The sequence below is a fragment of the Solea solea genome, chromosome 16, assembly GCF_958295425.1.
Source record: "Solea solea chromosome 16, fSolSol10.1, whole genome shotgun sequence".
Taxonomy (NCBI): Eukaryota; Metazoa; Chordata; class Actinopteri; order Pleuronectiformes; family Soleidae; genus Solea; species Solea solea.
The window spans coordinates 1607501-1620377 of NC_081149.1; the positions used below are offsets into that span (position 1 = coordinate 1607501).

The following is a 12877-nucleotide window of genomic DNA, read 5'->3' on the forward strand; positions in this document are numbered from 1 at the left end:
TATTGTCTTACACCACTTCTCTCACGCTCACTCTTATTGTCTTACACCACTTCTCTCACGCTCACTCTTATTGTCTTACACCACTTCTCTCACGCTCACTCTTATTGTCTTACACCACTTCTCTCACTCTCACTCTTATTGTCTTACACCACTTCTCTCACGCTCACTCTTATTGTCTTACACCACTTCTCTCACGCTCACTCTTATTGTCTTACACCACTTCTCTCACGCTCACTCTTATTGTCTTACACCACTTCTCTCACTCTCACTCTTATTGTCTTACACCACTTCTCTCACGCTCACTCTTATTGTCTTACACCACTTCTCTCACTATCACTCTCACTCTTATTGTCTTACACCACTTCTCTCACTCTCACTGTCTTACACCACTTCTCTCACTCTCACTCTTATTGTCTTACACCACTTCTCTCACTATCACTCTCACTCTTATTGTCTTACACCACTTCTCTCACTATCACTCTCACTCTTATTGTCTTACACCACTTCTCTCACTATCACTCTCACTCTTATTGTCTTACACCACTTCTCTCACTCTTATTGTCTTACACCACTTCTCTCACTATCACTCTCACTCTTATTGTCTTACACCACTTCTCTCACTCTTATTGTCTTACACCACTTCTCTCACTATCACTCTCACTCTTATTGTCTTACACCACTTCTCTCACTCTTATTGTCTTACACCACTTCTCTCACTATCACTCTCACTCTTATTGTCTTACACCACTTCTCTCACTCTTATTGTCTTACACCACTTCTCTCACTATCACTCTCACTCTTATTGTCTTACACCACTTCTCTCACTCACACTCTCCCCCTCCCTCCCTCTCTCTCTCAGACGCACACACAGTGCTGTGTGTGCGTCTGTCACTCTCTCTTAACTATTGTCAGTATTTTATCTTCTTTTCCTCTTCGTGCTTTAGCTCATTGTGTGTTTCTCTGAACTCAGATAAATGTCGACTGTTGCTCATGCTTGTGTTTTTTGGAAAGTTACTGTTCATGTAGTGTTTTTGTCTCTAGAATCGTCACCTTTCACACTTAAATAAACTCACAGCAGAGACTTTACAGAATTTACAGTCGGATTTCAAATATTACCTCATGATTATTGTTAGTGTGTGTGTGTGTGTGTGTGTGTGTACTCACACCTCATTACTTTTGCTCCTGAACATCAGCTGACTCCCTCAAACACTCAACTACAGAAGGTTTTCCAGAACTTTATTTGGCAGAGCAGCTGTTCTCCTGTTGTGTCCGGTCCAGACATGGAGAACAGCTGCAGAGGCGCACACAGGGCTTCTGCACATCACTAATAATGACAATAATTATTGGTTGGTTGCCAGAGAAAGTTCTTTGTCTTTTCATTCAAACATGGAGTTCAAGGACGTTCTGTGACAGAGTTAAATGTATGGTAATGTATAGACATCATGACACTGACCATGTGTGTTACCTCGCAGGGACTCGTGGCTTATGTTCCTCAGCAAGCATGGATTCAGAATTCCACTCTGAGAGAGAACATCGTGTTTGGTCAGGAGTGGAGAGAGACCTGGTATCAGCAGGTGTTGGACGCATGTGCCCTTCAGCCCGACCTCCAGATCCTTCCTGCTGGGGATGAGACTGAGATTGGAGAGAAGGTATGAACTTGAAAAAGTCTTTGATGTATTTGTATGACTGAGAAAACCATGAAATTCTGCTGCTCAACAGAAACCTGCTGGTTTCCCACACTCTTCCTGCCCCTGTAGACATACAACCAGGTCTGATCCATCTGCAGATTAATGATGCAGTATACAGATAATGACATGTGTTTCTCTTCACCAAACATCATCAGAGGTGATGCACTGCAGCTCTAAGGCAGTTTCTCAGTCAGCTCCACTGTTGTCAGAACACTGCTCGTGTGTCCACCAGGTGGTTTAGTTTAGTTACTGAACAGTGTAACCAAACTATTTCTGGATGTCAGGAGCCAAACCTTTTTTAACCAGGACCAGATTTGATCATGTAAATCTTTTATAATAAGAATCATTTTTATCCACAGGACTGTTTTACAGAATGCATCAGGTTTGTCCAAATGTTCTTTTGCAAATGAGCAAAGGTGTGTTTGAAGAACAAAGGGCACAGAAATGAATGAAACTGTGAAGCATGGGGGTGGATCCATCATGTACTGCAGCCAGTGGCACAGGGAACGTTTCACGGGTGGAGGGAAGAACGGATTCAGTGAAATTCCAAAATTCTGGAAGCAAACGTAACTCCATTTGTAAAAAAGCTGAAGTTAAAATGGATCGTGATCCTAAACACACCTCAAGAGGTGTTGCCGTGGCCTTCAGTCTCCTGACCTAAACATCAGTGAACATCTGTGGATAGACCTCAAAAGAGCAGTGTGTGCCAGACAGCCTAGAAATTATACAGAAGTGGAAGAATGGGCGAAAATCCCTCAAACAAGAACTGATAGACTCTTCGCTGCCTACGAAAAGTGTCAAAGGGGAGGCTACTAGGTATTAACTATGCAGGGTGCCCAAACTTTGGCTGGGGCCCTTTTTCCTTTTCTGTTATTTTCAAAATGTAACAGATAAAAATAAAACTAAATGTATCATCTGTAACTTCATGCCTTTTGGAATCATTTCATCTTCCACTTGCTTAATTGTTCACATGCCACTCTATACCAACCAATCAACCAACCAACCAACCAACCAATCAACCAATCAACCAACCAACCAACCAACCAACCAACCAACCAACCAACCATTGTCATCATGATCATGGTGCTGTAGAGAAAATAACTGACACTGAAGACGCATGTGAAGTATTACAGAGGCAAAGCTTTATTTACAATGTTAGCTCCGCCTCTCTGACGCACGTTTGCTTTTATAAATCCAACCCTTGCATAGAATGTGGTGCCCACCTTTTTTGTTTTGCTTTATTAATGATTGAAATGTCTGTGTCTCCTCTGCTCAGGGAGTGAATCTGTCCGGAGGTCAGAAGCAGAGAGTGAGTTTAGCCAGAGCGGTTTACTGTGAGCGGGCTGTGTACTTGCTGGACGACCCACTTTCTGCTGTTGATGCTCACGTGGGAAAACACATCTTCAATCAAGTTATTGGTCAACAGGGACTACTGAAGGACAAGGTTTGTATAAGTCCAAGCCTGACTCATCTGTAGTGCTGTAAAGGTTGTTGATTGTCAGGTAACATGACAGTGTTTCACTGTCATGTTCACTTTGTGACACAATGTTGTTGTTTTAGGCCACAACTGTAGACACCAATGTTCCTCTGAAGAGTTGCACCTGGATTACTACATAATATTATTACATAGACATAATGTCACAGGTTCTGCTGTAACTCCTCAATGGAACCAAACAAAAACATGATGGCAAAAATAAGAGTTTAATTTATCCAACCCAAGGTGCACACAGTGGCAAAAGAGTGGAAAAACACTCTTCACAAAACCAGCATGAGATTCCCAGCAAGCCCCGATATAGGTGTTAGCTCCTCTGTAACCATATATACATCCAAAAATCACACAAGCATGATTATTCAATCAAACACAAACACAAATGAAAGTAAAACCACAACCAAGTTCCCCAAATGTGCCATAATAATTGTTATTTAAAGCACAATATATTATATAAATAGGAGCATTGGGATTCCTCTGTATGTTTATCTATGTACAATATTGTTGATGCTCGATAAAAATAAAATAATAAAAATAAAAAAAGCTGAGCTGGAAATAACAAGAACAAAGAAAAATACAGAAACTAGTGGTTCATGGGATTAGTTACACTATGAAACTGGAAAAGGACGTGAACACTGAGAAAATACATTAGAATTGTTTTCAAGTTTTCAAAAGAGAGAGAAGAGCCACGCCTACATGTTCTGTAAAATGATCACTCATTGCTGATTTGAAGTTACACATTAACGTGCTGAATGTGCACTGCTGTGTACAGACTCGTGTGCTGGTGACCCACGGGTTGAGCTACCTGCCCCAGGTGGACCTGATCCTGGTGATGGTGGAGGGACAGATTACAGAGATGGGCTCCTACCAGCAGCTCATGGCCACAGACGGAGCCTTCGCTGAGTTCCAGAGAACATATGCTACTGTTGACCCCACACACATCAATGGTGAGACACCACTTACACATATCCCACATCACATGTTTACTGTGGATATTTGAATCTATGGTATAAAGTTCAGGGTTCTGAAGTGTGCTTGCACGAGGTACTGGTGCAACATGACCTATGTTTGCCCCCAGTGCATTACCATTGCCCACTCTTCTGAGGTGTATAACTCCTCATTAAATGTTAAGTTAGTAATGAATCTTGTGTGCATAGATTACCTCCATCCTGCATCATTTCATGAGGTTCACTCAGGCGTATCCAGCTAAAACAAATCTGGCCCGACAGCAGCTGACCAACTCCCACATTTTGGAGATCCTTACATCAGGTTACATCACGACCAGGATCGTGAGTTTGAAAATCAGATCTACAGGAGTCTATGAGAGCAGTCTGGGGTTGGACACTCAAGGACTCGCCTCAGGGAAATCCCTCTGAGAGGTTTAATGGGACCCTCCTGCACATGCTCAGGACGCTCGCTGATAAGAAGAAAGGGCGCTGGAATAATCACCTCAGATAAAAGACGTGCACGGCCCACGAGTCTGTAGGATGTTCCCTCTACTTTCTCCCAGTAGATTTGTTGTTTGGTGTAGTAGGCAGAGGGGAGCACAGTATCACACCACAGCTAAGCAGAAAGGTAGTGAATACTTAGTACTTACTACTACTATACTTAAAAAAGAAATAGTAAATTGTCAAGTGCACGAGCCAAGTTATATTATGGGTGGAGTCTTGCATCCTGGAGTCAGGGAAGCTCAGGTCATACTGGGAAACCTCAGAGATACTTCCACATCCGTGACCATCCCTCGTCAGCTCTGAATATGTACCTCATACTTTTGCACTTCCAAAAGCCTTGACCTTGGTTAGTGGCTGCTGTCGTTGTCCTTTGTAACCTTGTCTTTCTCTTGCTTCACGTGTAGAATCCTCAGCAGAGACGGGAACCAAAGGAATAGAAAATGGCAGCGTGGCTGCTCTTACTGGGTGAGTGGAACTGGACAACTGTAGAATTCCCTGAATGACCCAAACATAGAGGTTCTTTCATGATGGCCATGATGACCTTACCTTACTTACCCCTCATATGTAAGCAGCAGTCAAGATGTCTCACATGAGTCAAAGCTGTCCCAGGAGGAGAAGGACACTAACCACATTACTAAGAATCCAGAGGTGGGCAAGTTGACGGATGCTGACAAGGCCAGGACGGGACAGGTCGGTGGATATTTACTTTAATTTAACTTTAATTCACTTCAGCGCAATGAAACCATCATTGAACATACATCACTGTTCAACCCCCCGCAGGTCAAACTGTCTGTATTCTGGACTTATGTGAAAGCCATTGGAGCACTTCTGTCCCTGATCAGTCTCATACTGTTCCTCACCCATCACACGCTGTCCCTCTTCTCCAACTACTGGCTGAGCCTTTGGACTGACGACCCCGTGGTTAATGGAACTCAACCGCACAGACAGTGGAGACTCGGAGTGTATGGTGCTCTCGGTTTGTCCCAGGGTGAGGAGAGGGAGGGAGGGAGGGGGGAGGGAGGGGGAGGAGTACACACAGGCCCTGTGTGTCGCTGAGGATATTCATCTGAGCCTCAAACGACAGATCGATAAAAAGTGCCACACAATCCAGAGCCTCGATAAAACCTGGAGCTGTAACTGCGCTGTGGTGTTTTCTAAAACAGATGATTTATTTGATGGTTCCATGGGTGGAGGCGTCTGGAGCGTGATAGTTGTGATCATTCTTATGTCAGCACTGTTGTTTGCACTAGTTTCTGCAGCGGTTTGATAAATGATGAAGATCTTGGTCTCTCTCTGTAAACTCCTCTGTTACAGGCGTGGCAGTGTTCGGATACTCCCTCTCCATGTCCATCGGGGGCATCCTGGCCTCTCGGTGCCTCCACCAGTCCATGCTGCACAACGTTCTACGCTCACCTATGTCCTTTTTTGAGCGGACCCCCAGTGGCAACCTGGTGAACCGCTTTGCCAAGGAGATGGACACCATCGACACGTTGATCCCCAGCAGTATTAAGATGTGCATCGGCTCCATGTTCCACGTGTTGGGCTCTTGTATCGTCATCTTCGTTGCCACACCGCTGGTAGCTGTCATTATTCCCATCGTTGGTCTGCTCTACATCTTTGTGCAGGTGTGTTGGACACATTCAGATGACCTGTCACTGACCTTTGACCCTGTTCCACCACCTGTGACGTAATCTGTGCTGTTTCCGTGCAGAGGTTTTATGTGGCATCATCTCGTCAGCTGAAGCGTCTGGAGTCAGTCAGCCGTTCACCCATCTACTCCCACTTCAGTGAAACGTTGCTGGGAACCTCTGTGATCCGAGCGTTTGGGGAACAGCAGCGCTTCATCGCTGAAAGTGACCGCAGGGTGGACCACAACCAGAAGGCTTACTACCCCGGCATCGTGGCAAACAGGTCAGAGTCACGTGTGTTTCTGTGAGGCACGGACGCATAGTCTGCACCTGTTGGACCACGTTATTGGCTGTCATTTGACTGTCTACAATTAAATAATTAGGATTTGTAGAAAAAGCAATGAGTTTATGTGTCTGCAGTAACACAGGGCAACATCCCTACAGTTGCCACTCAGACACGCCTCCTCCACTACTCTCAAAGCGCTGTCGTCATTTTGTGGTAAAAATAAACTAACAAGTCAGGGTTAGTTCCCGCTGTCGCAGAAGTATAAATCAGCTGAGAGTCGTAGACTCACCTCTGAACAGAGGGCAGGTTTCTATAAGCTGCTTTTACAATGACAGTCAAAATAATCTACCGTAATCTACGTGAAGAATGCTCAACATATTTATTGATACATTTTATTCAGTGAGAGTCTCCCTGTGAGAAGCCATGTTTACAATAAAACCAGTCATGACTTTCTTATTGTGGTTGCAGAACAATCTGATAATAACACATTCTTTAGATGTGTCAATTCAACAGATATAATAATAATAATAATAATAATGATCTTTATTTTATTTGCGTGTCCATGTGGTCACAGGTGGCTGGCAGTCCGCCTGGAGTTTGTTGGAAACTGCATCGTGTCGTCTGCTGCTTTGTTTGCTGTCGTCGCCCGAGAGAGTCTCAGCCCCGGCATCATGGGTCTGTCCATTTCTTACGCCCTGCAGGTGAACTCTCACACTCACACAAGAGTCACGACATCTCACCCCCTGATGACCAAGTGAAGCTTCTGATCTCAGCCCAAACCAAACTGTACCATGATGGAAATGCAGCATCTTAACCCTGAGCGACGTTTGTCATAAAGTAGAATTTTGTAGTTCTTGGTTCTTTTTGTGTCACAGACTCAAAACTTGACGTTCCACAGTGCAGGAAGTGAATGTGCTGTCAAAATCCTACATTGTCACTGTGTTTGTTGTTTTCTGTCAGTGTGAGTCATTGAAAAGCACAATTATCTGAGTTCTGCTTATTTTAAGCATTTCTTTTCACTATGATCCATGTGACAGGAAGTGCTCAGCAGTAGTTAAACGTCAGCATATAATCTGTGATGGTCAGATTGCCAGATGCCACAGCAGCTCTCTTGTTTACACTGAGATCCTGTGAGGGGAGATGTTAAGCTGTGAAACTGTGTGCACTGACTGTAACTGTGAGGTTGGTTTCCCTCCATCCAGCTGACTGCGTCTCTGACCTGGCTGGTGAGGATGTCCTCGGACGTGGAGACAAACATTGTAGCTGTGGAAAGAGTGAAAGAGTATCATGACACAGAGAAAGAGGTTCATACATACTCCAGTCTTTCTGCATGAATAAGTCATAACAACTGACTTCATATGTATGAACAATCACTATTGTTAAATAGAAGCAATCTTTTTCACATATACTATTTATATATATATACAGTAGAAACCTGTTCATTTATTTAAATGTATGAACTCTGACCCCCAGGCGGAGTGGACGCGGGACGACTCGCCCACTCTGCCCGCAGGTTGGCCCACGGATGGCTGCATCGACATCAGAGGGTTCGGCCTGCGCTACCGCCGCGATCTCGACCTGGCCGTTCGCAACATCACTATCAGCATCGACGGAGGAGAGAAGGTCTGGCTTTATATCACCACACCGTGGCTACATCCACATTCCACTGTGTTTATTTCAAAAGAAAAAGCTGAATTCTGCTGAATATTATCCTGCTGTCCACATTACACCTCCTTTTTCTATATATATATATATATATATATATATATATATATATATATAGAGAGAGAGAGAGAGAGTCTGTGCGTCTGTAGTAACATTTGCTGCTTCTTGTATCTGTGAGGTGGGGATCGTGGGGCGCACTGGAGCAGGGAAGTCGTCCCTCACTCTCGGGCTGTTCCGGATCATCGAGGCGGCCGAGGGCCACATCTTCGTGGACGGAGTGGACATTTCTCAGCTGGGCCTCCACGAGCTCCGGTCCAGAATCACCATCATCCCACAGGTGAGTACAGAGAGGAATTTACCTCACCAGTCACCTACCCTGTATTCATAAATGATCTGTGTTTACTGTATATAGTGCTTTTCTAGCCTTTCTTACAGTGGCTGACGGGCAAACACACGGCAACCACCCAAAACACATGCAGGAGGAGAAACACGCTGCAGATCCACAAACAAAAACACACGCAGAAGTGAAAACACACTCAAACCCCAAAACATCAGCAAGTCCTAAAACATTTGCGTTAGCGTTAGCGTTAGCTCCTCTCGACCAACAGAAACGACGACGGAAGTGTACTGAACAACAGAAGCGGTCGGGTCTGTGCAGCTGTACGAGCAGCTGTTACGATGCTCGGGAACTACTTCAATGTTCCTTTATTAAGAGGATATCCGACTGTGGTCAAGCTATCCGACACTCGTTTCTCTGTAGTCAAATGACCTGACGCTGGATTTTAACGCCTGAATTACTCAAGCTGATTTTGAAGAACATCGACGAAATTGATTGAGATGTAATAAAAGCTAACTTTTCTATGCCCAGAGCAAACTATTTACCGGTGTTTTGGGGTTTGTGTGTGTTTGTGTGTTTTCACTTCTGTGTGTGTTTTGGGTCGTTGCCGTGTGTTTGTGTGTGTTTTCACTTCAAACACACGGCAAACACAAGGTGTGTTTTCACTTCTGTGTGTGTTTTGGGTTGTTGCCGTGTGTTTGTGTGTGTTTTCACTTCTGTGTGTTTGGGTCGTTGCTGTGTGTTTGTGTGTGTTTTCACTTCTGCGTGTGTTTTGGGTCGTTGCCGTGTGTTTGTGTGTGTTTTCACTTCTGTGTGTGTTTTGGGTCGTTGCCCTGTGTTTTCACTTCTGTGTGTGTTTTGGGTTGTTGCCGTGTGTTTGTGTGTGTTTTCACTTCTGTGTGTTTGGGTCGTTGCCGTGTGTTTGTGTGTGTTTTCACTTCTGCGTGTGTTTTGGGTCGTTGCCGTGTGTTTGTGTGTGTTTTCACTTCTGTGTGTGTTTTGGGTCGTTGCCCTGTGTTTTCACTTCTGTGTGTGTTTTGGGTTGTTGCCGTGTGTTTGTGTGTGTTTTCACTTCTGTGTGTTTGGGTCGTTGCCGTGTGTTTGTGTGTGTTTTCACTTCTGCGTGTGTTTTGGGTCGTTGCCGTGTGTTTGTGTGTGTTTTCACTTCTGTGTGTGTTTTGGGTCGTTGCCCTGTGTTTTCACTTCTGTGTGTGTTTTGGGTTGTTGCCGTGTGTTTGTGTGTGTTTTCACTTCTGTGTGTTTGGGTCGTTGCCGTGTGTTTGTGTGTGTTTTCACTTCTGCGTGTGTTTTGGCTCATTGCCGTGTGTTTGCCCCTGTCAGTCACCGCACTGACTCGTCTTCTTTAAACTACACTTTCCCTCACTCACACATTCATTCAGTGCTCCACCACTACAGAATCAAAAACCTGATCTGGTGCTCACAGACCTCTCGGTGAGAAAGAGCGCCGCCCTGCAGGTGGATGACTCTCTCTCACACACACACACACACACACACACCTGCACAGCAGTCAGGAGCAGCTGGGGGTTAAGTCTCTTACCCAGGAACACACTGAAGATGAAGAGAGTTGAAGATGTTATTTAAGTTGTTGTACTGAGCAGCAAACTCATGTGGAAGAACAGTCCCAGCGTCATGACAGTGTCACTGCTGAGCAGATGAATGTCTGAATATTATGGGATGAGATAAGACGAGGTGGAAACGGTCGGTCATACACAGTTCATCAGCGGTGAGACTTTGCCCTTTGTTATGAGAACTGATAAAAACCAGAACTATGGAGGCAGGATGAGAAGGAAGATGATGTTCATTATGACGTCCTCCAGCCGTGTAACATGAGAGCAGAGCACTGATGTCTCTGATGAAGTCACTGAAGGCAGCACTTTCCTGAGCAGGACACACCAGAGTCCCATTTAACCACTCTTCACTCTCCACAGGACCCAGTGCTGTTCTCAGGCTCCCTGAGGATGAACCTGGATCCTTTTGACATCTACTCTGATGAGGACGTGTGGCAGGCCCTGCAGTTCTCTCATCTCGCCAACTTTGTGTCCGGGCTTCCCAAAAAACTCAGTCATGATTGCAGTGAAGGAGGAGAGAACCTCAGGTAGAGACTTCACTGGCCTCAACACACACACACACACGCACACATGCACACACACGCACACACACACACACACACACACACACGCACACACACACGCACACATGCACACACGCACACACACACGCACGCACACACACACGCTCTGTTCTGTTCCACCTCTTATTTGTTGTCTTTTTCCAACAGTGTGGGTCAGCGACAGCTGCTGTGCTTGGCCAGAGCTCTGCTGAGGAAGACCAAGATCCTGGTTTTAGATGAGGCCACAGCAGCGGTGGACATGGAGACCGACAATCTGATTCAGTCCACGATCCGCTCTCAGTTCATGGACTGCACTGTTGTGACGATAGCTCATCGCCTGAACACAGTCATGGACTACAGCCGGTACACACACACACACACACACACAATCATTGACGTAACCACAGTCCTAACTATCACAACTAAAAACCTTGTGGGTCTATATCTTTAATTTAGTGCCTGAGCCTGAACGGCTCCTAACCTGTTGTTAATCCTTCAGATTATTATTCTGTCTGTGGCTTTAAAAACATAGAAACTCAGGTCTGGTGAAAATGTGATGTTGGCATAGTTCCTGGGCGAGGGCTCTATAGCGCCCCCTAAGGTGAACTTGAGTTCCACTGACGATGTTATCGACCAAGACGAACAAAAACGTCGAGTGTCACCAACCGATCAACTCAACAGGGAGTCGGCCATTTTGAATGAGTGAACTCGTCCGAGCTTAAGAAATGCTTTTCAAAGTTGTTGAAATTTAGCTCCGTACGTAATGTTTCTACCTAAAAGAAGTGCATGTGGTCTTTACCATCACATCTCAGTTGGCTCTCTTGGTTCCTCAGGGTTCTGGTGTTGGAAAAGGGCGAGATGGTGGAGTTTGACTCTCCTTCTAACCTCATCGCTCAGAGAGGAGCCTTTTACAATATGGCCGTGGACGCTGGTGTGGTCTGAAGCAGGAGGACGAGTCTTCACCGCTGGAGTGAGAGAGACACATAAAGGAGGAGCTTATTTGACTCTAGCGAGGACGCTGGTGAGAACACTGGTCCGTCTCAGTTCATGAACATGAAGGTCCAGACGTGTCACTGTTATTCTTGCTTGTGATAAGAACGTAGAACTGGGCCGTAGCTTTGCTTGAGCAGTGTGAGGTCAACAGAAGACACAAACACTGATGATTTGTAGAAAATGAAATCCTAAGTGCCAAATATTTTTGTTTTAAGTACATGAGTGAGAAGATCCTGTTACAACTGCTGCTTATGGCTTTACATGGGTTTGCTGTTACTGTTGAAATGTCACAAAACTGCTGATGTCACAAGCTTTACAGCACTGAACACACACACACACACACACACACACAGTAGTTGTTTTCAGTGTAACTGAATCATTTGAATCAGTTCATTAAAAATATTTGTTCAGTACAGGGTTAGTGAGGCCTCTCACGATCAGCAGTGCTGTCACTAAATACACCAGTTAAATATTGAGATTTTAGACATTTCCCTGCTAACTGTTGTAAATGTATAAGAATAAAGTTGTAATATTCAAACCTGTTGGTTTAGAAGAGGAGAGTTGTTAAAATGAGGCTGTGGAGCATTTGGTGGAATTGTACTTTGTCACAAACAAGGAGACACATTGTCATAAGTATCAGGACTTTAAAAACTGCATCTTTTCCTAAGAAAGAACCCGGCGGACCTGGAGGAAATGCCTTTTGTGGTTGCTCTAGTTTATCATGTGAATCCAGGGTTAGGTGCACCTCTGTGCTCGCCAGACCTCGACTCCTTCTGGATCCAAAATCAAAATAATCATTTTCAATAATTATCCGTGGGATTGTTTCTAGAGAAACCACAAACCGCTCTGAATGGTCGCTGATGCGTCCACTGATGACCCTGCGGTCGACCAGTTATTTCCCGCCATTTCCTCCAGGTCCGGCAGAAAAGATGTGTTTTCTTGCTCCCTCCTCTAAAACAACACGTCAGAATATTACGACTTTATTCTTGAGGTCTATGATTTCTTTTTCTCAATGTGGCCCTAACACTCTTGTCGTGGAGATGAACCCACGTTTTTAGGATTGTGAAGTCTTTTGAACTCATCTACAGTTCGGCATTGTTCGGCTTGATTCTTGTGTCGGTCGCTCTTCCTGTGACGGCGTCACACAGAGTATGTACTCAGCTCCACTTGGAACCTCACCAGAGCAGGTGCTAAAAAGCAGCAGGAGGC

At 44.9% G+C, this 12877-nt stretch overlaps 1 protein-coding gene across 4 annotated transcripts in view; it reads left to right on the plus strand.

Moving 5' to 3' along the window:
• abcc1 (ATP-binding cassette, sub-family C (CFTR/MRP), member 1) overlaps positions 1-11643 on the plus strand; it is a 30405-nt gene extending 18762 nt beyond the window's left edge. For 2 of the 4 annotated variants that reach the window (XM_058654471.1, XM_058654472.1), the window contains exons 17-31: positions 1473-1649; positions 2965-3132; positions 3950-4124; positions 5033-5093; positions 5198-5318; positions 5409-5616; positions 5943-6253; positions 6340-6539; positions 7117-7243; positions 7745-7846; positions 8016-8165; positions 8386-8544; positions 10494-10660; positions 10844-11038; positions 11509-11637. In XM_058654471.1, the coding sequence (XP_058510454.1) occupies positions 1473-1649; positions 2965-3132; positions 3950-4124; positions 5033-5093; positions 5198-5318; positions 5409-5616; positions 5943-6253; positions 6340-6539; positions 7117-7243; positions 7745-7846; positions 8016-8165; positions 8386-8544; positions 10494-10660; positions 10844-11038; positions 11509-11617 (2430 nt within the window). In that variant the 3' untranslated portion in view covers positions 11618-11637. Of the gene's footprint in view, positions 1-1472; positions 1650-2964; positions 3133-3949; positions 4125-5032; positions 5094-5197; positions 5319-5408; positions 5617-5942; positions 6254-6339; positions 6540-7116; positions 7244-7744; positions 7847-8015; positions 8166-8385; positions 8545-10493; positions 10661-10843; positions 11039-11508 lie in introns of all 4 variants that reach the window. The other 2 variants (XM_058654469.1, XM_058654470.1) reach the window with 2 other exon arrangements.
• The last annotated feature ends 1234 nt before the right edge of the window (positions 11644-12877 follow it).